We start from the raw sequence: 24,803 nt of genomic DNA on the forward strand, positions 1-24,803 counted from the left end.
GACATCCATGCACCCCCCAGTTCTTCCCTTCCCCTCCAGTCTCCATCTTGCACACCCATGAGCAATCTCACTCCCCAAACCACCCCCATTCCCCCGAGAGAGGGTGCAAGGGCATCACAGCACCCCCCGCTAATCCCCATTCCATGCCTGCCCCCTGGGAACACCACCCGGAGCGGGCCGGGCCCCTGGTTCGGGGCTGATCCAACAGGGATATTATTGTGTGTGAGACACAACCCAGGTGCCCCAGCAGCCCCCACGACACACAGTCCGCTCTCGCCTTTCCGACGCCAAGCTGCTGCCACACTCAGGAAAACAGTCCCAAAATTCAAAATAATAAAGATAGGGCTTGTCCTGGCTGGAATGGAGCGATTCCATCGCAGTTCATTTGGCTCACTGCAGGCGGCGGGGCAGGACCCAGAGCGCTGAGGGTGTTGCACCCGCTCGCTCCAAGGCTGAATCAGCTTTCCGAAAAGCAAACAAGCAGGAGAGGATTGTTGGGAAAGGAAGTGGCCAGGCCTGTCCAAGGGGAGGCAGGCGCGGATTAGCAATGGGAGCGGAGGTTCCTGGAGCTCGATAAAGGATTCGCCAGGGCTGGGAACGCCGAGGGACACCCGTCACCTCCGCTTCACTGCGTGACATCGATCGATTTATGACCGAACTGGAACTGACTGGTTTGGCAAAAGGGATGTGGAGAGGAGCCGGCAGCGCATCGTGGAAAAACTGCTCCTGCAAGGCGATGGGGGAAGTTGTGTTATTTTAAAATTGCTAATTTATCGTACTTTGTTAACTCGGCGCAGCAAATGGCTCTGGGAGCGCTGCCTGCTTGTACAAGCTACTTTTCCTGTGCTTTAATCTGTTTTTTTTTTTTTTTTCAGTATGAGAGCCACTCCAGTTTCAGCTCCTGCTCCGTAAGTCACATTTTCAGCACGACCGGTGGCAGGAATTCGTAAAATAAATAATTAAATAAATAGTGTTTTGTGTCTGCGTTGTGTTGTGGTTGTGTTTTTTTTTTTAAAGAAAAAATCCTGGAGTAAATATTCCATCAGTTGGTAGCTAATCACAGCCACTTAGGGAATGTTAACAGGACCACTTGCAGTGAACATTGTTCAAGGAGGTATAAATTTCATTTGTGCATTTCAGTTTGATTTTGGGTGGAGAGAGGAGAAGTTGTGGGAGCTGTTACACCCAATACAGGGACTGACTTACTGAACTCCCCAGCTCTTCTGGCTTCCCCTTCACTGCCCTTAGAAAACCCTCCAACTCCAAAGGGAGCAGTTCACCTCCTCAGAGTGCCAGGCAGGAACTGGACACCAGTAACACCCAGTTTATGGCACTGTCCCCCACCTTTGTGTTTTAGGGGTGATGGGGGTCACTTTGGTCTAATTTTTCCTGTGCTTTTTGGACAGCACTTGATGGGGCACTTCTTCCTCCTTCTCCATGCATTGCCAGGGACTGCATTGCCAGGGATCACAATGCCATCAGTATTTCCATCTAGGCCACCAGAAGAACCTTTCGCTGTCACAGAATCACAGAATGGTTTGTGTTGGAAGGGACCCCAAAGCACATCCTGTCCCACCCTCTGCCATGGGCAGGGACATCTTCCACTAGACCAGGTTGCTCTAAGCCCCATCCAACCCAGCCTTGGACACTTCCAGTGATGGGGCAGCCACAACCTCTGTCATTTCCCGAGAGCTGTTTGCTCACTGTCATTTTCACTGAAATCACAGACCGACCAATGCCCCTCTTCTCCCGTCCTCTGGCAGGAGCAAATTCCCAGGGAGAGCCTCCTGAAGAATCCACCGCAGCCAGGAGTATTTTCCAAGACATCCCTTGATGCGCTGCTGAGTTCCAGGCCTGACAGAGGACCCAAGGCCACAGCCATGGGCTCTGCCGGGTCAGGCTGGAACAGGAGGTGGTGATGTTTGATAAGGAACAGATAAACTGAGGTTGCACCATCCTCCTCCTGTGACTCCCCCTCTCCTGCCCTGCACTCCTCTGAAATGATTGGGGTTTCTCTTCTCACTTTCAAATTCAGGACTGGGGCACATGCCCTTCAGTACATTCTGGAAAGGCAGCCCTTGTGCTTTGTAGTCCAAGGGCTCTGCTAGCTCAGCTCTGCTCCTGGATGTCCAGCAGCTCATCCTTGGCTGTAGTCACATCCTTCCCTACTCTCCTCTGCTACACAGTCAACTATGGTCCTCTCCACCTTCATCCTCCAAAGAGCAGCTCAGAGCAACACTTCCAGCTGCAATTTCCTTTCCAAGATGCCAAAATTGCACCTCACACCAGACATGGCAGCTGGTCCCTTTGTGGCACAAAGAGGGAAGGAATCAACAAATTGTAACTGTATTTCTGGCTGTAAGCAAGAATTTCAGAGCAGCCTTTAAGGATTCCGCTTGCTGTCAGGAGGGTACAGGTAGGTACAAGGGATTTTAGACAAGTTTGTCAGGTAACAGTAGGAAGGAAGTTACTGGATAAATTTCCCAGTGATCAGTGATCTCAGAACTTTTTCCTCCTACACTCCATCAGGACACAGCCCTGAACAGGGATGCACCGCACAGCCCAGCCTGGTGCAACGCTTCCAACTGTGCTGCACCAGCACATTTGAGACTTGGCTCTCTGGAACAGCAAAGGTCTCTCAGGTAAAAATACCATTATCAGTGTTGACACATCACACTTGGACTACTTTGTATGATGTCTTCTCTCCTGGGAGCTGATCCCCCAGGTTTGGACTCAGCAGAGAATTGGTGGACTGTTTTCTTTTTAGTTGTTTGGGTTTGTTTTTTTTTTAATAAGAAAAGGCAACTTATTGGAATGTGCTTCTGGTCAGAAAAGGTCAGTTTGTTCCTGTTCTTACAGGGAAAGGTTTGCTGCTTCAAAGTGGCTGGAATACGTAAATAGTTCATCATTTTGTACAGGAAATTTTTTGATTCAATTAGAAATTCTAATTTAAGATACTACTTCTAAAATCTTATAAAGCCTCAAAACTAAACCAATATAAGGTTAGAAATCAAGATTCTGTTGACCTCAACTTGATTTTCCCCATTGTATTACAGTTTGGGAGCAGTTTCTGTGTGTTTCACGTTCTGGCCCAGCAAGACAAGACACTATGAGAAGAGACTATTTGGACCTCCAAGAAGTCTCACGCAGGAAAACTCACACCTGAGCGACACATGAAACTCTTCTGTTTTCCCTTTTTTTCATTAACTTTTTAAGAGCCCCTGAGCTCTGGTCCTTTCAGAGGAGCTGGTTATGAGCAACACAGTATGTACATGGCTGACTAAATATTATCTCATCCATAGGGACAAGCCAGCCCTCCTCCACCATCAGCTCTGCCAGATCATTCCTGTGCACATCCCGCTCTCCAGATCTTGCCATCAACCAGTGTTAATGCCTCTGATTACATTCCTGTGGTAGCTCTCCTCTTCTTGTCTCAGCCTCCTTGGATGTCAGTGATATTCCTAGTACACAGCACTTGTATCATGTTTTGAAGAACGACTCAGCTGCTGCAGCCATTTTCTTTGTCACTGGATTCGACCGGAGCTTGGAGCTCCCCTCCACAGGCACAGCATGCTCAGCAAAACAGCAGCAAGCCCTGCCTTCCCACCACAGCCTCTCTGCTAACCCAGGTTAGATTAGACCAAAATTGGGTAAGATTTTACAGAAATTTTAACAGAGTACATAACAAGTTCCTTCTGCCTTGAATTTTGAAAAGATAAAATGACAGAAGTCAAGATTCTCATCTTTTTAATCATGTTTTTGGTGACTTCTCCTTGCCTCGGCTTTCCAGGCTTGTGGAATATTCTAAATGCATTTTCCTAAGCATTTCTGTACTGCCACAAGGTCTGGAAATCTACTGATATAAGACACACAAAAGAAGAGCTGAGATTCCTCAGTGATACCAGGACATGGGCAGCTGAGGACTAGAAAAAAAAACAACAAACAGCCTGAACCTTTAAAATGTAAAAGCTGGCATCAGTGATCTCAAATCCAAACATTTCATAGTACTGGGGGAAAAAAAACCCCAACCAAAACCCACGAGAGTACAACACTCAACAGGCTTTTAAAGATTTTAGCACCAGGGGATGATGTCACCTCCAGCCATCACATCGTGAAGAGGCCAACCCTTGTCTGCACAGCAGATTCTGTTAGACCTAATGAGGCATGAGCTGCCAGTGAAGATTTTTCTAGGCTTGGGGCATTCAAACCATGTCACCCTTGTGTGGATTCTTGTCTATTAAGGGTAGGGCTTCTGCCACACTAGGAACATTAAAAAAGTGTCTTTCCTCATTTTCCTTAGGGAGAAAACCGGTATTTGAGCTCCTCAAAGATAACATGCCATTGCCTGACTCCTTCCTGAGGCCATTCCGAGAGCCTCCACCCTCCCACACGATGGAGTTTATCTCTGAAGTTGTTCCTGCCCCTCCCTCTGTCTACACCTTCAGGTATCCCATTAGGGAGGCTTTGATCCCAAACTCAGTAGGAAAGCATCCACACCACTCAGCCTCCACACAAGCAGCCAGCCATGTGCAGCCTCAGAGCCCTGATCCAAGGCAATGCGTGTCCTACTGCTGGAGGAGGAAGGCAGCTGTGTGCAGGCACCTGGAGCTGTGCAGCCGCCATGGCCCAGCCGAGGGGAGCCAGACCTCGCAGGTAGGAAAGGAACACTCTGCAATCCCAAAGCACACCTGAAACAATGGGATTCTCCTGAATACCAGCAAGTCCTTCCCTGTCCTCACTCACTCTCGGCTTCCCAGAATACAAGAGGACTTTATTCTCAACAGGGTTTGCCCCCTGCTTCTCTTTCTCCTGCATAAAATGGGCATAATAACACCCTACTTTACACAGCTTTGGAAAGCCTTAATTAGACAAACTGCTCTGAGATTTGTGTAAGAGGAAAATTAAATCAACCTCCTATTGTAAAGCCGGAGTTACTGCACACACATTTCTCTAAGTATATTCAGCCTCTTTGTGAATGTCTGTAAATACATTTCAACCTTTCTAACGAGGCTCATCTCAGTAGGGAAGAAGTCACTTGAAGCTGTGGAAAAGCCAGAGTCAGTTTTCTGTGCAACCTCTTCACATCCACCAATGACACTGAATGTGGAAAAAGCCATGTGGCTGTGTAATTACAGACTGCAGTGAGGTGGCCCTGCCCAGGTACTGCTCCCCAGGTGAGGGGGATATGCAGCATGCCTTGAGCCTGGTCCCAGGGATGAAGAAAGAGTCTGAGGGGAGATCAGGCAATTTAATCTCCAAATGAGGAATTTGGAGCCACATCCAGTGACCCTGGGGAAGTGTGGTACCTCTCTCCTTACACCTGAGCAGATCCCCTCATGTTCCACACACAGCACAGAGGTGTGACCTGGCCCCTGCGACCAGGGACTGCCAACAGTAGCTTCCCACTTCACAGGAGCTGAAAGTAAGTTTCATATTCCAAAGATTTGGCAATCTCCCGGAACTCCCTAACTCCCACATAACATGAAATTGCAAGAGCTACAAGGGTCCTTTGGACAGCAAAGACAACCTCAATACAGCAGTCACACTCCACCCCAAAATCAAGCTGCTGTTCCCATGCTATGCTGGTGCTTGCAGTGAGGGCTCTGGGGTTAACACCAGAGAGCAGAATTTAGAACAGCAGTGTCCAAACCTCACCAGGATTTTCTTCTTTCCTGGAAACCAAGCCATGGACCAACAGGCTGGGAGCTGCTGGCAGGTGCTGACATGTAAGACTTGCCAGTGAGCTCTGCCATCACTGCTTTCCAACTGCTGCCATTTCCTGCTCATCCCACTGTGGGTCAAAAACCAAGAATAAAAACCTTCACTGGCATGACAACTGCCATGCCATACAACCCCCGGGCAGGAGGGAAAAGCAGAGGCACATATGGCTCAGGTTGCCTTGCCTTTCCCTGCCTGTGTCCAGGCCTGGCTTGTGCTCTTCTGGCTCATGCTGTATCCTATTTAGTTCAGATTAGCACTCAGGGCTGCCTACAAAGGTAATTTCCTGCAATGTCCCACTTTTCCATCAACACAAGCTCCCATTCAGCTGGGCAGTTACACACAGGAACTTACTGCCTTCAGCGAGACCTAAAAGCACAAACTCCAGAGCTCTGCTGATTAAGCACAGAACTGACAACTCCTTTTCCTCCAGAGCACCTCACTTTGCAGGAAGGTCCTCCAAAAAATTCCTCCTGATACTTGTTTTTCTGGTAATTTCTGTCTTGCCCTGAAACACAAGTTAAAATCAGAGTTTCTGTTGAAGTCAGTGTCTAGGGACACTGTACACGAGGATGTGTGCCAGGCACCCCCGTCAAGGAAGAGGAATAGTTACAATAGCAAAAATTGTCCTGATTGTGGCATTCTCCCTCATGGATTTATTTTCCCCAATATGGCACCAAACCAAAAATGGTGGCACTTCTCTGACTGACAAATCAGATCCTGCTGACTGATCAGAACAAAGACTGCATGACTCAGTTTCACTCCATCTGTGTTTACAGAATGGAAGGATGGTCCCCAAATCCCATAATAACATGATCCCTGCAGCCCCATCCTCACTTCTAGGCAGTAAAACCTGTGCATCTTTCAGTAGTGCTCAGGAAAAAACAGTTCAGTTTGGGTCTGCAATTCCTGTACAGAATCCAGTGCGGACAAGCCAGGGCTCATCCCAGTGCCAATGACAGCAGCTCTTCCAGCTTTTGTTATAATGCAGTGCCAAAAGCTGCTGGTGTGTGCACAAGGAGGTTCCCTCTGCTCACACCTCTCTTCTATTGAAAATAATCAGGTCTCATTTATCCCAGAGCTTGAGAACTCACTGCAGATTAGAAATGGTGGTGGCATACCCAGAGAAGGCAGAGCTGAATTATTTGGGAGAGAAGACAATTGTGTCTGATCTCACACGCCCCTGGTCAGAAGAATTTGATGACCAGTGTTGTAACTATCCAAATCACTATGGATGACTGCTGTCCTCACTTTGCTGTGCTGTCAGGAAGATGCTGTGAAAATTTACTTATTTTTGAAGTGACAGCATCAGAAATATCCCCCCAGCCTCTTGTTCACATCACCTCCCCTGTTCCCTCCTGCCTCCCAATTCACAGCTTGTCTGTGAAACCACGATGCTCTGAGAAGAATGATGTACCTGGGGAGGCAAAAGCTTCTTTGTCCTTCACTGGAGCCCTCAGCACCATGGCTGGATCAAAACCCTTTCTGAAGGGCTAGTTCCAAGTCCAAATCCAAGTCACAGGCTTGCTGGCATTATCCCTACATGAAAGGATTATGTGAGGGGTCACAATAGGTGATGATAAAGTTCCCTTCCAGCCAAAACAATCTATGAATCTCCAAGGAAATCCACCACCTTCTGGCAAGAGCCAGGACCAGATTTTTCGAAGTGTAACAATGCCTGGCTCCAAGATCGCTGGGGCAATGCATGTGAAGGGCTATGAAATCATCTCTTCTGCTTGGGAGGTTCATCAGGCCACGCTGGCATTGCCTGTAAGCCACAGACCACAAGACTTGGAATGCTGGGAACAAAATCAGAGCAGAAACTCTCAGAAAGGCTTTAAAGGTAACATTACTCTGCTAAGAAGGAAGAGGGGAAAAAAACCCCCCAAAACACTAATGGCACTTAACCTGGCTTTTCAGCATGGTAAAAGTCAATTTGGAGATTTCCTTTGAACATGCTGGAAAGCTTGAGCAACCCAGCCTGCCCAGCAGGCCCAAGGTGGGAATGGCAGGAGCTGCTTCAAGTCAGGACCGAGGTACCTGAGCAGAGCTGTGTGGGAGGCAAGGCCTGGAGTGGCAGGAGCGGAGCAGCTTCTGAGAGAACAGGAGCTGGCAGGGATTAGTGAAGGAAGCTCAAACAGTATCTGTCTGTAGGAGGCCTGGCTCAATTCAAGGCCATTAACTTGTTGCTTTCTGAACACCACCAAGAGAACTGGAAACAAAAGCACGTCTGCCCAGCATGGGCCCTGCTGAGTGACTGCTTAAATACTGCAGCAGAACTAAGAGCATTAAGAAAGGCAAAGAGCTACTTCACTGGCTCCAGGCTCACAGGGCTGCAAGTTTTTGCATGAAGCCCAAGTTAAAACCAGGCAACTGGGATACAACCTTGAAAGCACAAACAAACAAATAAATAGCCTTCATTTTCTCCCGTTCAGGAGTTTGAATTTAAAGGGGAGTCCATCAACTTTACATAAATCATGTTTATAATTAAAAACATATTTTCCTGCACTGCTTTCAAGCCTTTGGATGATTAAGAAGGCATTTTTCAAATTACTTTAATTCACACTAATTATGCTGATTGTTTACCCCAGTCAAGAATTTTTCTTGCAGGGAGATAAAGCTATCCTGGGAAGAGGTCTTCCTCCAGGGCCCAAGAGGGAAAGGACCCCAAGGAACTGCCTGAGGCCCCAGTTAACACACAGGAGGTCTGTCACTGAGGCGGTTACACGAGTCACGTCAGGTCCAACGCTCACAGGGCTCTTGCTAAGTCTGACTCTGTGCCTGGATAAGCTGAGGAGACTTCAGCTTGCTCACCTGCTGCCAGAGGCCTTGAGCTGTGTTTTGCCTAGACCTTGCCTGAGGCCTCAGCCTTGCCAGGGAACCAGACGTTGTAGGTTTAGCATGAAAACACAGCAGCGACTGCAGAGCTTCTGGGGTGCGTCAGGCTTGTGCTCAGCAGAAGCCAAATGTGCTCCAGAAGACAGAAGCTTTACCTCCTCCTGTTTCATTTGCAGATGATGGAAAGGTTCTTGGCCCTTTAGAAAATACACTACAACAAACTGAACAAGAATTCTCTTCCCAGATATTTGACTCCCATTCCCCTCCAAAAAAATAATTTGATTTCATTCAACATTATTTAAAAGAGACAGATATACAAAAAAGCAATGGTGCATTTCCATTGTCCCAGCACCGCAGCCTGTGTGCTGTGAATGGATTCCCTGGGTAACCTTTCCCAGGGAGGGCTGAAATGTCCTGACCCAGAAGCCTTCAGGTAGCAGACAAAGCAATACCTGCAGGATGACACAGTGACGTGGAAGTTAGGAACTCATCATGCTGACACATGCCCAGCAGGAAGTACTGCCCAGTCCCTTCCCACACTTCCCAAATCAGGGTGCTCCTGGTCCATCTCTCCAGGGGTCCTGCAGGCTCTCCAAAAACAGCAATGACATTTCCTCAGCTTTTTACCCCCTGTCTTGGGTTACAGTGCAGCATGTAACCGGGGGTTATGTACTCTATCACCATCTTCATAAGCTGTTAAAACCAGGTGGGGCAGTGTTCTTTGTCTCTTCCATGACACATCCCTGATAACTCCCTCTGGAGAAATATCTTTCTGTTAATGGGCCATCGAGGCCTCACTGCATGACTCATAAAATTACATCAGCGCATTGTGAGATGCTCCGCCCAGGGGCAGGAACCAAGCATTCCTACCTGGATATAATCTGAGGTTTGGAACACCACAGTCAGCCCTTACCTACTGGATTTCCAGAGGACAAGAGCTACATAACTATCACTGGACATTCAGAGGAAGAGCAGACCCTTCTACAGGATCACCGCTTCAATAGAACTGTATCTATCACTTCAAAGAGGACTGCAGCCACCACTTAATCAGTTTGCTACCACCACCCTGACCAACAGGGTGTCAGGTTGTATTCTTACTCTGTCAGGTTAAGACAGTGTTTCCTGCCTTTATTTTAATTTTCCTATCAAATTGTAGTTCTGACTTGCGATCTCCCCTTGGTTTGTTTTCAAACTAGCACAACCCCTCTCCTCTGGTTCAAGATGGCAGTTATTTCATAACCTATGTGGCTCTAGAGATGACACTCTTGGGCAATGTCAAGCTCCAAACATGAGTGTCTGGCTAACAAAATACAGGGGAACTGCTCTTCAGCCAGCAGGACACACACAACACATCTTGATGCTTCATGAACTAAAACAAGGCAACAGATACCAGCCAAAGCTTTCTCTTCTTCAACTAAAGGGCAGACAGCAGCGCAACTTGTAACAGAAGAAAACTGTAGTTCCCTAATGGTGGCCCAGGCTCACACAAGCACATGAGGTTCTTGCAAGCCTAATTTATATGAATCAAACCACCACTGAAAAGCACGAGACTTATTCTAATACCTGTTGTACCACACCCTAAAAATAACAGAAGAAAACAAGCTGAGATAAAAGGTGTCAAAGGTGGGGAAATACCTTCTGAAAGCCACAGTGTTGGCTTCCTCTAAGAAATTAAACAAGAATGCAAAAATTAGACATCCTGCAGATTTCAGATCAAAGAAAGTGTCTCATCTGCTTGGGTTTAGCACATCACCATGACAGGGCAGATTGTGACCTGGGAGCTGCAGCCAGTAGAAAAAGCCGGTAATTATTTATAAACCCTGGTCCTGTTAGCTGCTTCTCATCTGCTGCACTCTGGAGGTGCTGCAAAACTGGCACCAAACATCAGCACCAAACTTTTGAAACCTGAACCCTGCCTGTGAGGAATTTATAGCACCTGAGCTATTGCGTGCTGGTTCCCTGGGCAGATATCCCTGTGGACAGTGAGGGCAGAGCAGCATCATTTGCTTTCTCCACAGGTTATTTCCACACCTTGAGGCATCCAGGGAACGCTGCTACAGAGAGACTCACACGGTCTCAGCTCCTGCCCTCAGATCAACGTATTTTAACTCATGGATTGAGTGACTGAATGACTAGGAAATAGCTGCACGAGAGAAGCTGGCCAGGAGATTCGTATCAGTGAGCAGTTGCTGAGAAGAGCGGATTCATTCTTTGTATGTTTGTCCCCAAGACAAGAATACACAAGACAGAGATACGGTCAGATCTCTCCTGTTTCATGTGGAAATTCTGAGTATGAGCAAGTCGCTACTCAACTTGCTCAGCTGCTGTTAGACACCATGACCATTTCTTAAGTTAAAACCATAAATAATTTTTAAAACTCAGACCAGTAGCATGACATTTACAGGGCTCCCTTCTCAAACCTGTGCTCTTCAACATCCACATTAATGACCTGGATATAGGACTTGAAGGAATACTAAGTAAGTTTGCTGTCTGCACTAAATTGGGAGGAATTGTCGAGTCTCTCAGGGGCAGAGAGGGCCTGCAGAGAGACCTTGACAAATCAGAGAAATGGGCAATCACCAATCGTGTGAAGTTCAACAACGGAAAGTGCCGGATTCTGCACTTGGGACGGGGCAACCCTGCATGTGTGGATGGACTGGGTGGTCCATTGCAAGTTGAACATGAGTCAGCAGTGCCCTGGCAGCCAGGAGGGACATCTGTGCTCTGGGAGCATTAGGTAAAGCATCCCTGGTCAGGGAGGGGATTGTCCTGCTCTGCTCTGGGGCAGCCTCACCTCAAGTGCTGGGAGCAGTTTTGGGCACCACAATGTGGATACAAATATTGCTGCTAGCAAGAATTTCTCTTGCTCTTTCCAGTCCCGTGGGATGCTTTTCTCTCTCACGGAAGAGATCAGCAGAGTTCTATAAACCATGAACACCTGTGACCTTGCTGAGCTTTGTTTATGGCACAGTAGGAAAATATTTTGACAATGGATGCTTCAGGATTTTAGCCAATCACCCCAAAGGGGGCTGATCCTTTGTCCAACTAGACTATGAAGAAAAAAGTCTATAAAAGAGTAGTAAAATAATTAAATAAATCAATCTTGCTGCACAATTCCTGCCTGCTGGATCTCTCTTCTCCTCTCTACCACAGCGGGACTCTGTGATACCACAATATAAAAAAGACATTAAGCCACTAGAGACCATCCAGAGAAGGGCCATGAGAATGGTGAAGGGCCTTGAGGGGAAGCTGTATGAGGAGTGGCTGAGGGCAAATGGTCTGTTCAGCTGGAGGAGACTGAGGTCAGACCTCACTGGGATCTTCAACATCCTCCTGAGGGACATCAGAGGGGCAGGAACCAATCTCTTCACTCTCCTGAAGGGAGAGGAAATGGCTGGAGCTGTGTCTGGGGAGGGTTAGGCTGGATATCAGGAAAAGGTTCTTCCCACAAAGGATGGCTGGGCACTGAACAGGTTCCTCAGGGAATGGTCACGGCCCCGAGGCTTCCAGAACTCAAGGAGTGTTTGGACAATGCTCTCAGGCAGGGGGTGGGATTGTTGGGGTGTCCTGTGCAGGGCCAGGAGTTGGGTCCTTCCCAACTCGGTATATTCTGTGATTTTATGATATCTGAAATACTGCTTGCTCTACTCTCAGGGCATTTGTCCCTAGCAAAACTCACTTGAAGTGATGCCAGGCATGGTACAAGGCACTGAGGTCCTGGCTGTGCAGAACTCCACCACACACATGTCACCAGGAGGAGATGAAGAGGCTCCAGCCCAAAGCCCACACGCCTCATGGCTGAAGGACAGTGGGTTTGCAGTACTTGCACTGGATCCACACCCGATACATCGTCATCTGCTTCCCACGGTTCACTTGCAATCGCCGATCAACCAGATTCTGGATTTTCTTCAGCCCAGCTGTGGTGAAGAGATGATCTAATTCATCTGGAAGCAAAGAGAAGGAGACTGAGGAGGCCATAGCTCTTCTTTAACTGATACCCTCTCACACTGAGGCTAAGCTAAGCTGAAAGGTGGGCCAGAGGAAACCCATGGCCTCACCCTGGCAGGGAAATAATCAAACACGACTTAATTACTTTACTAGGGGAGTTTAATATCACAGTTTCTCAAGTTTCCCTTCTAGCAAAGAAGGAAAGAATTATTTGGAGTACATCTAGAACTACAGAGACTTGACAAAGAAAACAGCAGCAGTTTCAGATATGGGTACTACCTCTAGTAACCAATTAAGGAGCATCTTCTGGCGAGTTGGGACAGACATTCCTTCCCCCCTGCCCAGAGGAATTTCAGAGTCCACAAGAGCAAAGAACAGGATTAAACCTACGTTTTGAAATGGTGGCAGTAAGATCTGTGCTGCCTAGGCTGGAGGGGGAATGGGATTCATTAAGGTTAAATTTGGTAAAAAAAAAAAAAAAAAATCCTTAAAACCAACACCCTGTTGAGGCCCAATTAATGCACTAAGAGCCCTCAAGGCTTCAACACTTCCATTCGCAGGTATTCCTGACCAAGCAAATAAATCTCACAGTGCCCCAGTCCTGCTGAGCAGCAGAGCTTACTCCCAGAGCACGTGGTTTGTCTGGAGTTTCTGTAGGAAAAGCCTGACAGGTCCCAGCTTGTGCTCCTTTATCAGATGCTTTCCATTGTGAGGTGTTTGCCAAACATGCATTAAACATTAGTTTTGCTGTGCCAAACAAGACTTGTGCAGTGGGGAACAGTTCAGTTGTGCCACTGCTCTACAACTGGCTGTGCACAGGGGCCTGCAGTGGAGGGACTGGAGGTGCAACTGGTGATAAACTGAGAGAATAACAATTGCTGCTAACACCAAGCAGCAGCAGAACTGGGGGGGGCTGCCTAAGCTCCACGAAGAACCACACCTTTCCGCTGAGTGGTGTCCATCTCCCTCCATCATCTGCAGGCAAGATACAAGGAGAGCTCCTCCAATCCCACTCCTCCCAGGGTAGCAAACACACCAGTCTTCCTCTTAAAGGATTTTCCACTAAGGAATTCACCATGCCATGCTTGCACAAGAGGCTGACAAGCCTGGGTCACTGTTTAATCAGGAGCCACTTAACATTTCGCAGTGCTCCAAGAAAGAGGCTGGAAAGATCTAGCGGCCAAACTGGAGGGCACAGGGACAAGAAGCGGTGAGGAGAGTCAGAGGCATGTTTTTGGATGGTCAGAGACATGTTTCTGGCCTCCTACCTTGTGTGAAGAAGTAGACTCTGGTGCCATCACCTCTCACATAGAAGTTATCAGACAGACATTGACCTAAAGGCAAGACAGATATAAACAGTTACCAGTGATCATTTAAAAAAATCAACAACAGACCCTTCTCCAGCACACACTGTGCTTTGGGGAATTAATGAGCTGCCTCTAAACAGGGCAGACACAGCTCCAGAGAAGCAGAATCTACTAGTGATGGGGCAAAAGCTCCCAGGGGAAAGGAAATACCTTTCTTAAACCGAAGCTGGGCAAGATCATAGCGGCCGTAATCTCGTAACAAGATCATTCCGCCCGGTTTCAGAAGGCGACTCAGTCTGGTCACGATGCACTGCATCCTGAGAGGAGAACAAACCAGGAGTGCTCAACATGCTGCAAAATCATGCTTGTTTCCTTCCAAAAAGATGGAATAAAGTTCTACATGTTTCAACTTCATATAAAGAGCTACCCAAAGTCAGCAGCATTCTGAGCTCTCCCAGAGTCAGGTGGGTTGATTTTATTTGGCCTCTATTTTTTGACATTCCCTTTTGCTTTTTTTTCCTACGAGGATAACATCCTGCCACAGCAAGGATTAACTGCTCTCTCTTACTGATTACAAAAGGATTTCCACTGGTTTCTGTAAAAAAGTAGTAAGTGAACTTGAAGAGAAGTGCTGTGAAGTAAAACTAAAGGATACAAAAAAAAAAAAAAGAGACTAGTGTAGGTTGTAACAACTATCACACTAAGACCACAGCACTTTCCTTACCTGTTTTCTGAACCTGAACCCTCCCTTCTTCCCACCTCCTATGTGAGAAATTCATCTACCCTCTGAGCCTGAAAATCCAGCAGAATACTTTCCAAAGCAAATGCTCACTGTGGCTGGGGCTCAGAACAGTGACCCCAGCAATGATCACCTGCAGCCACTTAGCACTCCAAAATCACCCTGTTCTCTGCAAGAATTGGTTGCAATAGCAAAAACCTGCAAATTTCATTTTTGGAGCCTTCATGAAAAACTGGACCACAAACAGAACAAACTTTAATTTTCCTTGATAGGAGATTATTAAAGAACTCTGATTGTAGAAGAACTATCTTCTGCAATCAGAAGGAATTATTAAAACTTACTTCTCCGGGAGAATTGCTGAGAGGACAAAGATAAGAATAACAATGTCAAGACTCTCTTCTGGCATTGGGAAGGGACTTTGGTCATTGCACAGGTCATGGACAAATGCAAAGCAGCGAGAAGTATCATATTCTGCATTGTTCTGTGTTTGAGGGAGAGAAATTAAGAACATTAGTAGCAGATCCTAATCTCAGTATTAGCTGGACTATATGGATTATTAGTATTATATGGAGTATTTTAACTTCCACAAAATCAAGTGGTGTGTCCAGAGATCTGTTTCAGCCTCATTGGACTTCTGTGTCAGGTATGTTCCTTGGTCAGGCAAGGAACTGGTGTGAAATGTGAAAAAAAGATTTACACACAGGAGATGTACACATCTCGCTTTGGTCTTGTTACAATCAGACAATCAGCACTGAAAAAACCCCTCAAACTGGATTCAGGGTTTATCCCAATTTTAAGGTCAGAGTTTCCACTAACAGCAGTAAGAAGTGAGATTTATACTGATAAATTGGAAACCTTTACATAAATGAGAGTGTCAGGGCACCTCTCTGCATCATTGAAATCAGTATTCATTTCATCTACAAGCAGATATTCCCTATACCCCAAAAATCAAACTTGGTTGCCTACAGCTACACTCTTAAAAATCAGATTTAGACTTCTTTTAGAAGTTGTGTATTTTTCTAAAGCTGCTGCTACAGATTGCAGAAGCCTCTACAAACAGTGCTTGTGTCATATCCAGAGGAGGAAATGGATGCTGACTCTGGTGCTGTGCTCCCCTCTCATACCAGGAAGTGACTGATTGCATTTGATACTTCATATATTCTCAGTTCTGCCTTGACCTGAAATTTATTAGTGGAATTTGTCTTTTGACTAAATCCCAGCCTCCTGCTCCACAGCATGATCCCTCCTCAGCTGCCTGTGCAGAAGTAATCAGACCATGTTCCCAGAACTGTGGTGACAGCAACACACACACAAGCCAAAGCCAGGTTCAGTTCCTGTTAAAAAATAGCCTGAATGTTTGCAAGGCTCAAGTTTGTTTTCAAGTCACTCAGCTAAAAGAACACTGTATTGAGAAAAGTACTGACAACCACAGGGGAAGAAAACCTGGCTGACTTGTTTGCTGCCCATGTGACATTTTGAGAACTTTTACTTCTCTCATTTCTACAATCTTTGATGGCTCATTTTCCACAATTCCCAGTGTAAGGGTCAGCACCAGGGCTGGCTAAAACCAGAAAGCTGCCAGCACAGCCAGAGAGTCACTGGCAGCTGGGATAGATTTGTGTTAATAGGCAACTGGCCCCAGATACTTCCCACATTTTCATAAGTCACCATTGAGATTACCTGGACAAGATCCACAGCTGTTGTAGAAAAGTCACAGCAATAAACAAACAGGCCTGGGTCACTGCAATAAATCAAAGAAACTCATCATTTATATCAAGGAATTAAGGAGTGTTTCAAGTGCACAAAGCCCAGAAATCCTGGGCTTTAGTTTCTGTGCAAAATCTGGTGGATTCCATTGCTCCTTTATGCCCATTATTCTCATATGGAACTGACTGCTTCCTTTTGCTTCTGGATCTAAAACCAAGGGCTTCCAAGCTCAAAACACAGTAACCTGAAGCTGCAGATGGCAAAGATACCATCTGCATTTGGTCCTTCTCTGAGATTGTCTAAACTAGGAACACATGGAACATTCTTCCAATTGTTTTTCAGAGGCTGGTATCTCACGCAGGTAAAAACCTACTGAGAATTACTTCACAGAACCCCAGGATGGTTTGGGTTGGGAGGAACATTAAAGATCATCCAGTCACACCCCTGCCATGGGCACGGACACCGTCCACTGTCCCAGGCTGCTCCAAGCCCTGTCTAACCTGGCCTTGGACACTTCCAGGGATGGGGCAGCCACAGCTTCTCTGGGCACCCTGTGCCAGGGCCTCACCACCCTCCCAGGGAACAATTCCTTCCCAATATCCCATTTATCCCTGCCCTCTGGCAGTGGGAAGCCATTTCCTCTTGTCTCGTCACTACTTACTTGTTGGTTTGTAAAATTGGGAAAACTGTATTCCCAGCCCCACAGCCAACCTGTACGAACAGAGTAGATGTACACAGTGAAAATAATTCCTTCAGCACGTCCATGCAGATAATTTCCAATCATTTCTCTACAGCCATGGAACAAAGAGCAACTCACGAGTAAAGCTGAGCATGGCAGTGACCATTCTAACGTGTCCCTGCGAGATCTGAGCGTGTTAAGGTCTGAGGAACAGGATTACATGTGTGGGAAACCACCAAGCAAGTTCTTATGGAAATCTTAGTAACAAGCTATATATTGTTACTCTTTTGAAAGCTGTTTTTTCTGGAATCCCAAGCATAACAACCAGTATGAGTCACTGAAGCACTGGTAAAGGCCATGGATGAGTTACGTTCACTTCCATAGAAAATCAGAGCAACAGAGAAGTTAAGTTTGCTTTATTCTAATTGCCCCTTCTGCTTGTTCCCATTTGAAGAGATCATGGCTCACACAACTGGGTTTGGGGAATTTGCCTCTGAATGTTTAAGGAATCAGTAAAACTGGAACAGACTGAGCAGAAAACACCACAGAGGGTTTGCAGTGACAGATGTTACTGAAAGTGCTCAGGTGAGACAGGAAAGGCACATTGAGAACACCAAAGTCTGAGGAAATCTTAAAAGTGATTAAAGATTAAATTAAAAAATCAGGACAGTTCATACTAACTCTCCCTGGAAGGGCAGGACCTTCATAAAATACTAAGTATTTAAAAAATCCAGTAATTCTACAGTGAACAACTAAAGGTGGCAGAGCAAAAGGTCACAACCAGCTGTCAGGAGTCCAATATTTATAATTGCCACAGACTTCTCTGAGACAAAGCCTGTACCAGTCTGGGATTCCCTGTTATCACAAGGGCTCTAAGGAACAAACCCAAGAGCATCTTTACATTCTTGGCTTCATTACTTTGTTTCGCACCTCTCAAGGCAAACAGGAGTCAGCACAAACATGCAAAAGATAAATGACAAGGGAAAGCTTTATACACAATAGAAGAATCGGCTTCTTCAAAAGATGATGTTTAAATGCTTGTTTGAACATCTGATAGCAATAGTTTAGCTTTTAAACTTGTAAACTTCTTATGGTCCATGTGCTCTGCCAATTCAGAGTCTGAACCAAAAGAATCCCAACAGATTTAGTTCAGTTCTAAACTGCCCTCTTATTTTTGCATTTTACTGACTGAAGGCAATCGTCTGGTCCCTTGCTGTTTGGCAGTGATACATATTTTTATGTCCCAGTCACATTGACACAAGGGAGGCTTTGATGTGTGACTTTGATGTACAGCTCTTACCTCTAGTATACGGTAAGATGCAGCTGATCCAGGGTAATCCCCATCACTCTGACTCAGCTCACTGTCCTTCTGTGCAGCCAACTCCTCTGTGCAGCCCCCAGCTGGGCCTTTTATCAGGTTTAACTGACTCTTTGTCCTGGTTTCCAACGAGCAATGGCCATTTTCACAGCTTCCCAGCCCTTCATTGTTGGATTCTTCTGTGTTACTAAATTCATGCACAGAATCTCCATTTTGGCTTGAGTTCCTGTTAGGTGCCAGCTCAGGAAATTCAGTGAACAGCCAGTGCCTGTCCTTGAAGAAGCCATTTTCGTGGATTTTATAGAAGTCATCCCAGTATTTCTTAGCGTTCACCTCATATTCCTCTGTGAACACAAGCAAAAACATCACCAGACACAAACCAGAAGGTCTCAGGGTTTAATCAGTTCAGAGAGTGAGGGATCACTGCAGATATCTATGCACCAACCTGCTTTACTAAGAGAGGTTACAACTTAAAAAGGGAAAAGAGAGAGAAGAGGAAACTCTGTCTCCTGGTAGGATTTAAAGGAAGCTGGCAACAGAAAAAGTCTTTTTGAAGGAGACTGGAATGAAGAAATCCAGGTTTTACTTCCATCTCTAACTTGTTCAGTTCGCTGAACAATTAATTTGGAGCCTGGTGACAATAAGTGTCAAGCACAACTCCAAAGGAATTTTGTGAGAGCTGCCTGGAGCTGAAAGCTCCTGTCCAACACACTGCTCCTATTTTCAGGTGGAGAAACAGAAAAATTAGTCAACTCTCCAGGCCTGGCAGGAAGCTCAGTTGGAATTTATGCAATCCTCCAGATTACAGGACAGTATGTTTTCCACGTTTTGCTGCAGTCCAGTCAACTTTGCTTTCCGTAGTTCTATGTGTGTCAGAGCATTTATGAACTAAAACAAAAGAGGGGAGTCAACAGTGACCACTGCATTAAAGTACCACGGAGAGCTACGGTGGAGAGGCTAAAGATGAACAGAATTAATATGAGCAGCAGCACTTTCACAAACGGCTCATTCCAGGAGCAAGGTGAGTATTACAGGGAGCTGGAATAGCTCTTACAAAGCCATGACCAAGTGAAATTCGAGTCATCTGCAAACTTATTTCCACACACTTTCACAAATTTCAGATCAAGTACAGTCTAGGGGAACTATTTCTTCCATGTGAAGCTACAAATCCAGGCGACTTTCTGTGACTTCATCAATGTGATGAGTTCTCTGTCCTGAGAATTCACACCTAATTATAGCATCCTATGCTTGGAATCACCTAGAGACATTAACAACCATGACCAGAAATCCCAATTGCATTCCAATAACAAGTAATTCCTCAACCATCTTTGCACGGCAACAAGTGCATTACTGAATAAAAATGATTGGAGGCCATTATTAGCTGAACTGTTTATTTATTATGTTTATATATATATATATATAAAATATATAAATATTATATATATATATATAATATGTATATATAAATATATATTATTTATATGTAACTGTTTATTTATTAGTCTTCCTGAAGAACATAAAACTGTTTCAAAGTGAGACAGTAAAGTGAACCCAGAACACCTGGAAAAATATGTAGCCTCAGCCAAATATAGACAAAAATGGCTTTAACAAAGAACCACTAATCAGTCATATGTCTATTTTTAGTAGGACCTGCAGCACAAGGAGCTATATATAAAAATAATCTCTTTACTTCAACTACAAGGATTTTCTCCTTTTAAGAAGCCTTGTCCTTAAACCCCAAGCTGAAGGAAACTTTAATGTCTGATATTAGACATGAGCAGTAACTTTGTACCATGACCTCACTGTAGGTCACAGTGACCATGGCCAGGTCAACTCACTGTTTGCATGGAAGAATTCAATGACTGCTGATGCTGGAAGAAGTGCTATTGATCCAAACCCTGGCATGCTCTGTCCTGAACTGTCATTCTCCCACGTACTAGCAGGAATATGCAAGGCTTCTGGGGCTGAAACGCTCTCATCCAACAAAAATACCAAATCCTGATTCCCCCTCATCTCCAACAATCCCATGGCAGCCTGACGGCAGTGGAATGCTTACCTGAGATGCTGGGACAAAATTCCAGCCCAGCCATTTCAGATCACCCACATTTTTGCCACATTACACTGGTGAACAAGACATTGTGCTCTTCCCTTGTTAAATTACTGTGAAATTCTGTTGGATGCTATTGAAGAGCTGTTATACTCCAAACCACATGCAGGGAAGCTTTATTCAAAGCTAATTTACCTCGGAGCCTGGTGTTTTCAAAGCCCTGAATAAAGGATCAGTAACAATACAGATGCAAAAAATCAAGGACCAGCTGACAGAGATCATACAAGAAACACATTTAAAGTGAAAATATGACCATGTTGATTTTTCAGTAAGACTTCCAGCCAGAAAAGTTCACATCATACTTGTTCCAGTCCCTTCTTGGGGTATTAGCTCACAGTGCCATCGGTGCGCAAGCCAGATTCCTCCAGAGACTTTCCTGATAAGGACTCCTGACTTTCTGCTCGCCTTTGTAAGCACACCCCCAAAGCCAAGCCCATACTCACCCCTTCACTCTGCAAAAGATAAGCAAACAAAAGGAACTGTTCACAAAGACCGGAAGAGAAGCAGGGAAGACCTCCCGAATTGCAAGGAGGCTAATTATGGAGCCTCAAAAGGAAACTTGGACTTCTTTCTCTTTCTTTTCCCAGCCATGAGACACATCTTCCACATACTCAGAGAGCTTCCCTCCTTCTCCAGAACAAATCCTGACATCCCCAAGAAGTCCACAAAATAATACAGCTATAATGACCAATACTCTGCCTTTGTTCTCCTCCTCGGACATTCTGATTCTCAAACTACCAGACCCTTCAGGCACATTTGCCTGGGCTGCCTTCCCTACTTTTCAGCCATCCCATTGTCTCCACACGATTTCCAGTGAATAGCAACCATCAACATTTGACTGGCCTCCATTGTTCAGTCTGGGAAATACATCATGGAGCCCTGACAAACTGCTCCAACAGCAAATTGCTCCACAATTTCCTAGTTGCATATAGGTTCTCAAAGCATGACAGACAGCACCCTTTAATGCTAACCAGATTTTAAAATGAACTCAACACAATGGGCATCACAATGGAAAACTGCTGGATACTGCTAGGATTCCAAGAAATTAGGAGGGTTACTCTTTGGTGTAATTAATTTGCTATTGTGAACACAACTGGGAGCTATATGGAAGTGTCTCAATAGTTCCAGTAGTACTCAGCATCATCTTACGGGTGACACACTCAATTTAATTTGAACCAAAGAAGCAGATCCACCCTTGAGCTCGGCAGGGTATCAAGATATCATCATCAAACAAGTTTCTTATCACACCAAAGAAGCATTCCACCACCATTTGAGGGACTGGATGATCTTTACCAGGTGTGGAGGAAATGCATTATTGACCATTCAGAATGGCTTCAACCATGACTTAACCACAGAATTGAGCACCTTGAGCTTGATTCAGAGACAGCTAAGCTCTGCATTTTGGATGGATAAATATCCTTTAAGCCAAATAAAATAAAAGCTTTGGAATCCCTTTGCTGTCTATCTGAGGACAAACAATCAAGATAAAATAATTTTTCTTTCTCTGATGAAATTCTTCTCATGAAATTTGTTCACTCTGTAGAGACAGATATGGACACCACTTTATCAGACTCTTCAAAGAGAAGATCAGCTTGGATCACGGCTCACTTCACAGCAAGCCAGCAAAAAGAGACTGGCTACTAGCAGTTAAGCTTTAAAGAGCAAAAATAAGCAGAGGCAACAACTCTACACTCAAAGAGGTTTGTTGACAATGAACACTAACAAGTACTTAAACATACACAACATGACAAAGCTCAACCTGATCTGACTCCTCCCAACCAGGAGTCGTCTCTGGAGAAGACGGAAGAGTCACAGAGAGGTAAATTAAGAACAGAAAGTTCCTCCTCCTCCATTTCCCATTATCAAACACGTGTTAAAGCCTTCTGAGTGACTGGGAGAGGGGAGGAATTAATGATGTTCTGATGTGGCTCTGGCCATACTGTTCCACTCCTGGCACAAGCCAAGACTCGCATAAGGACACTCTCCAAAAGTACCTTGTTTATCTTGTGGCAATAGTTGTGAGCTGTTCTCTTGAACTTTACTCCTGGCACTGGCTTCCTGCTCTTCTGACCATTCCACATTGTCCCTGTTGTGAAAAATAAGATGAACTGGAGCTAAGCATGGTACAAGGAGAGAGGGAAAGAGAAATGTCTGGAGAGCCCTCCAAATGGACAGGGGTGCAGGTGTGATCCCCAATTCCAGCCCAGCACCACCACAATAGCCCACAGTCAGCACATGCAGGTCCTAGTCCTGAAGGAGCTCATGGAATTGCAAACAGAAAGGATCCTAAATCTGTTCTATTTTGGATACTCAGTCAAATTTAGAGGGAATAGATCCTTGCTAAAACCATGAGGGCACTCAGGACAAAACTACATTGTCTTTCTCAAGTTGAAACAAAAAAGGCAGTTGGGTTATTTGGAAGGTAAGTGTTAAATTAAATCAAATTATGAGAAAAATATGCAGGAAGCTTTAAAGCAACAAGAATTATTAATAACTTCAATGCACATACACAGCTATTCAGTCATTAAAGTGATTCACTCGGCCTTTTTTCATTAAAAAAAGTGAATGAAAAGCAGAATACAAGGCCCAAGAAGCAGTTCTTGTCCCAGAAGGAATTAGTGGTTTGATTTCAACTCACAAAGGCTTAAATGTTAAGTCTGTGAAGAAACAGATTACTAAGACTTTCCACAGGAAAACTGGGGATATGCTTTTGTTACATACCTTTAATATAGAATAGTCCCAGAAGGAATGACAGGCTGACACATATAAATATCCCTTAATTACAAGTTAAACACACCCAATTCTTAACAAGGTATAGCAGCCAGAGACCAAAAGTGGATCTATTTACCTCAAAAATGCAAAATACCTTCAGTTCCCAGCAAATTAGAGAATTTGGATGTTTAACTGACTGAAAACAACTTCTGTATCCAAATAAAGAGCTCCTGTTCCAAGCACACACCCTGGCACAACCTCATGGAAGGAATGATAGGTTGTGGATTTCTGACAGCGGGTAATTTACCTTTATTAACCACAGTAATAAAACAATTGCTACAACCAGAGGAGCCTGAGGAATACTACTGCTTCGGGAGGGGATGAGAATGGCTCAGAATCCCCTGTCGATCGGTCCGGAAGGCTCAGGACACCGTGGGGATCAGCCCCCAAGGCTCAGAACCCTACAGGGATCAGACCCAAGTGCTCAGGACCCCCGCGGATCAGTCCCGAGCGCTCAGGACCCCCGGGACCAGCACTCCCGAGCCGCGGCCGCACAGGGCGGTGCCCTGCCCGGGGATGCCGGTCCCCGCCCTGCCTCCAGCCGCTGTCCGGCCGCCGGCCCTGCGCCCGCCGCTCCCTCAGCCCGCTCCGCGCCCGGGAGGGGTCTCTCCAGGCGAGCCCGGAGCGGAGGGGGGCCACCGCGGTCAGGGCCCCGTGAGGCGGAGCGGGCAGGTTGGGGCTGGCTCATTACGCAGCGCTTGGCCACAGGCACCGCAAATCGGAGCGGCGACGGCGAGCCCACCCCGGCCACCCCCACCCCACCGCCGGGCGCGGGGCGGCACCGCAGGACAGCAGCTCCCCGGGAGGCTGCCGGGGGTCTGGAGCGGGCAGCGGCGGCAGCCCTCACGCACCAGGCATTGTGCTGGAAGAGCCGGGCGGGGTCGGTGAGGAAGCGCCTCCCGAAAGGCCGCCGCTCCCGCGCCTCGCTGGGCGCCGCCATGACGGGCCGGCCGGCACCGGAAGCGGAAGCGGCGCCGCGCGGTCCGACCAGAAGGAGGACTGCGGGTGGGGTCACGTGGGCCGGGTGTCCGCTGCGGTGGTGCCGAGGGAAAATGTCGGGAAGGGGTCCCGAAAAGATAACCTTTGTGGAGGATATCCCGCACTCCAGGGAGCCCCGCAATGGGACAGACTGGAAGGGACCATAGGGGTTCGTCTGGTCCAGCCTTCCTGCTCCAGGAGGGTCATTGCAGAGTACATGGCACAGAATCGGGAACGGTTTGGGTGGGAAGGACCTCAAAGCCCCTCCGGTGCCAGCCTTGCCCTGGCAGGGACACCTCCCACTGCCCCGGGCTGCTCCCAGCCCCAATGTCCAGCCTGGCCTGGGACACTGCCAGGGATCCAGGGGCAGCCCCAGCTGCTCTGGGCACCTTGTGCCAGGGCCTGCCCATCCTCATGGGGAGAAATTTTTTCCCAGTATCTCATCTAACCCTGCTCTTTCAAACTGAACCCATCCCCCCTTGTCCTCTTACAACGAGGCGTAAAGGGTTCAAATTCAAAGGATTTGAATGGATTGTCCAGGACTGCCTCCAGACAGTTCTGGAGTATCTCCAGCAATAAAAACTCCACACCTTCTCTGGGCAATCTGTTCCAGTGCTTGGTCACTGCACAATGAAGAAGTTCTTCCTCATGTTCAGGTGGAACTTCCTGGGCATCCGTTTGTGCCTGTCACC

The 24,803-nt window shown here is 46.4% G+C and overlaps 1 protein-coding gene across 4 annotated transcripts; it reads right to left on the reverse strand.

The window, feature by feature from the left end:
* Positions 1-311: 311 nt before the first annotated feature.
* On the reverse strand, positions 312-24,102 carry LOC121661195 (tRNA N(3)-methylcytidine methyltransferase METTL2-like). Of its 4 annotated transcripts, none has more exons than XR_006014863.1 (10): positions 23,985-24,102; positions 22,356-22,447; positions 18,237-18,598; positions 16,919-16,968; positions 16,231-16,291; positions 14,892-15,031; positions 14,022-14,128; positions 13,773-13,838; positions 12,236-12,500; positions 312-726 (listed from the first exon to the last, which is right to left on the reverse strand). XR_006014863.1 is itself a non-coding variant. In XM_042021110.1 (9 exons), exons 1-9 carry the CDS (start codon positions 24,071-24,073, stop codon positions 12,349-12,351), a joined length of 1,119 nt encoding a protein of 372 aa, XP_041877044.1. In that variant the 5' UTR covers positions 24,074-24,102; the 3' UTR covers positions 12,005-12,348. The 4 variants fall into 4 exon arrangements, 1 of the variants encoding a protein (XP_041877044.1); XR_006014864.1 differs by lacking the exon at positions 312-726 and adding an exon at positions 2,331-7,517; XR_006014862.1 differs by lacking the exon at positions 312-726 and adding an exon at positions 2,331-9,008.
* Between the last annotated feature and the right edge of the window lie 701 nt (positions 24,103-24,803).

Source organism: Corvus kubaryi, unplaced genomic scaffold, assembly GCF_017639235.1.
Source record: "Corvus kubaryi isolate FWS band 111438036 unplaced genomic scaffold, C.kubaryi_AGA036_p1.0 37120, whole genome shotgun sequence".
Classification (NCBI taxonomy): Eukaryota; Metazoa; Chordata; class Aves; order Passeriformes; family Corvidae; genus Corvus; species Corvus kubaryi.

Bases quoted from the DNA above. Each gene is read 5' to 3' on its own strand.
- LOC121661195 (XM_042021110.1), bottom strand. From the start codon at position 24,073: ATGGCGGCGCCCAGCGAGGCGCGGGAGCGGCGGCCTTTCGGGAGGCGC. The intron at 16,292-16,918 runs GTAAGTAGTGAC...GATTTATTGCAG, and splicing joins CCAATTTTACAAACCAACAA to TGACCCAGGCCTGTTTGTTT. The intron at 15,032-16,230 runs GTAATCTCAATG...CCTCAAACACAG, and splicing joins CAGCTGTGGATCTTGTCCAG to AACAATGCAGAATATGATAC.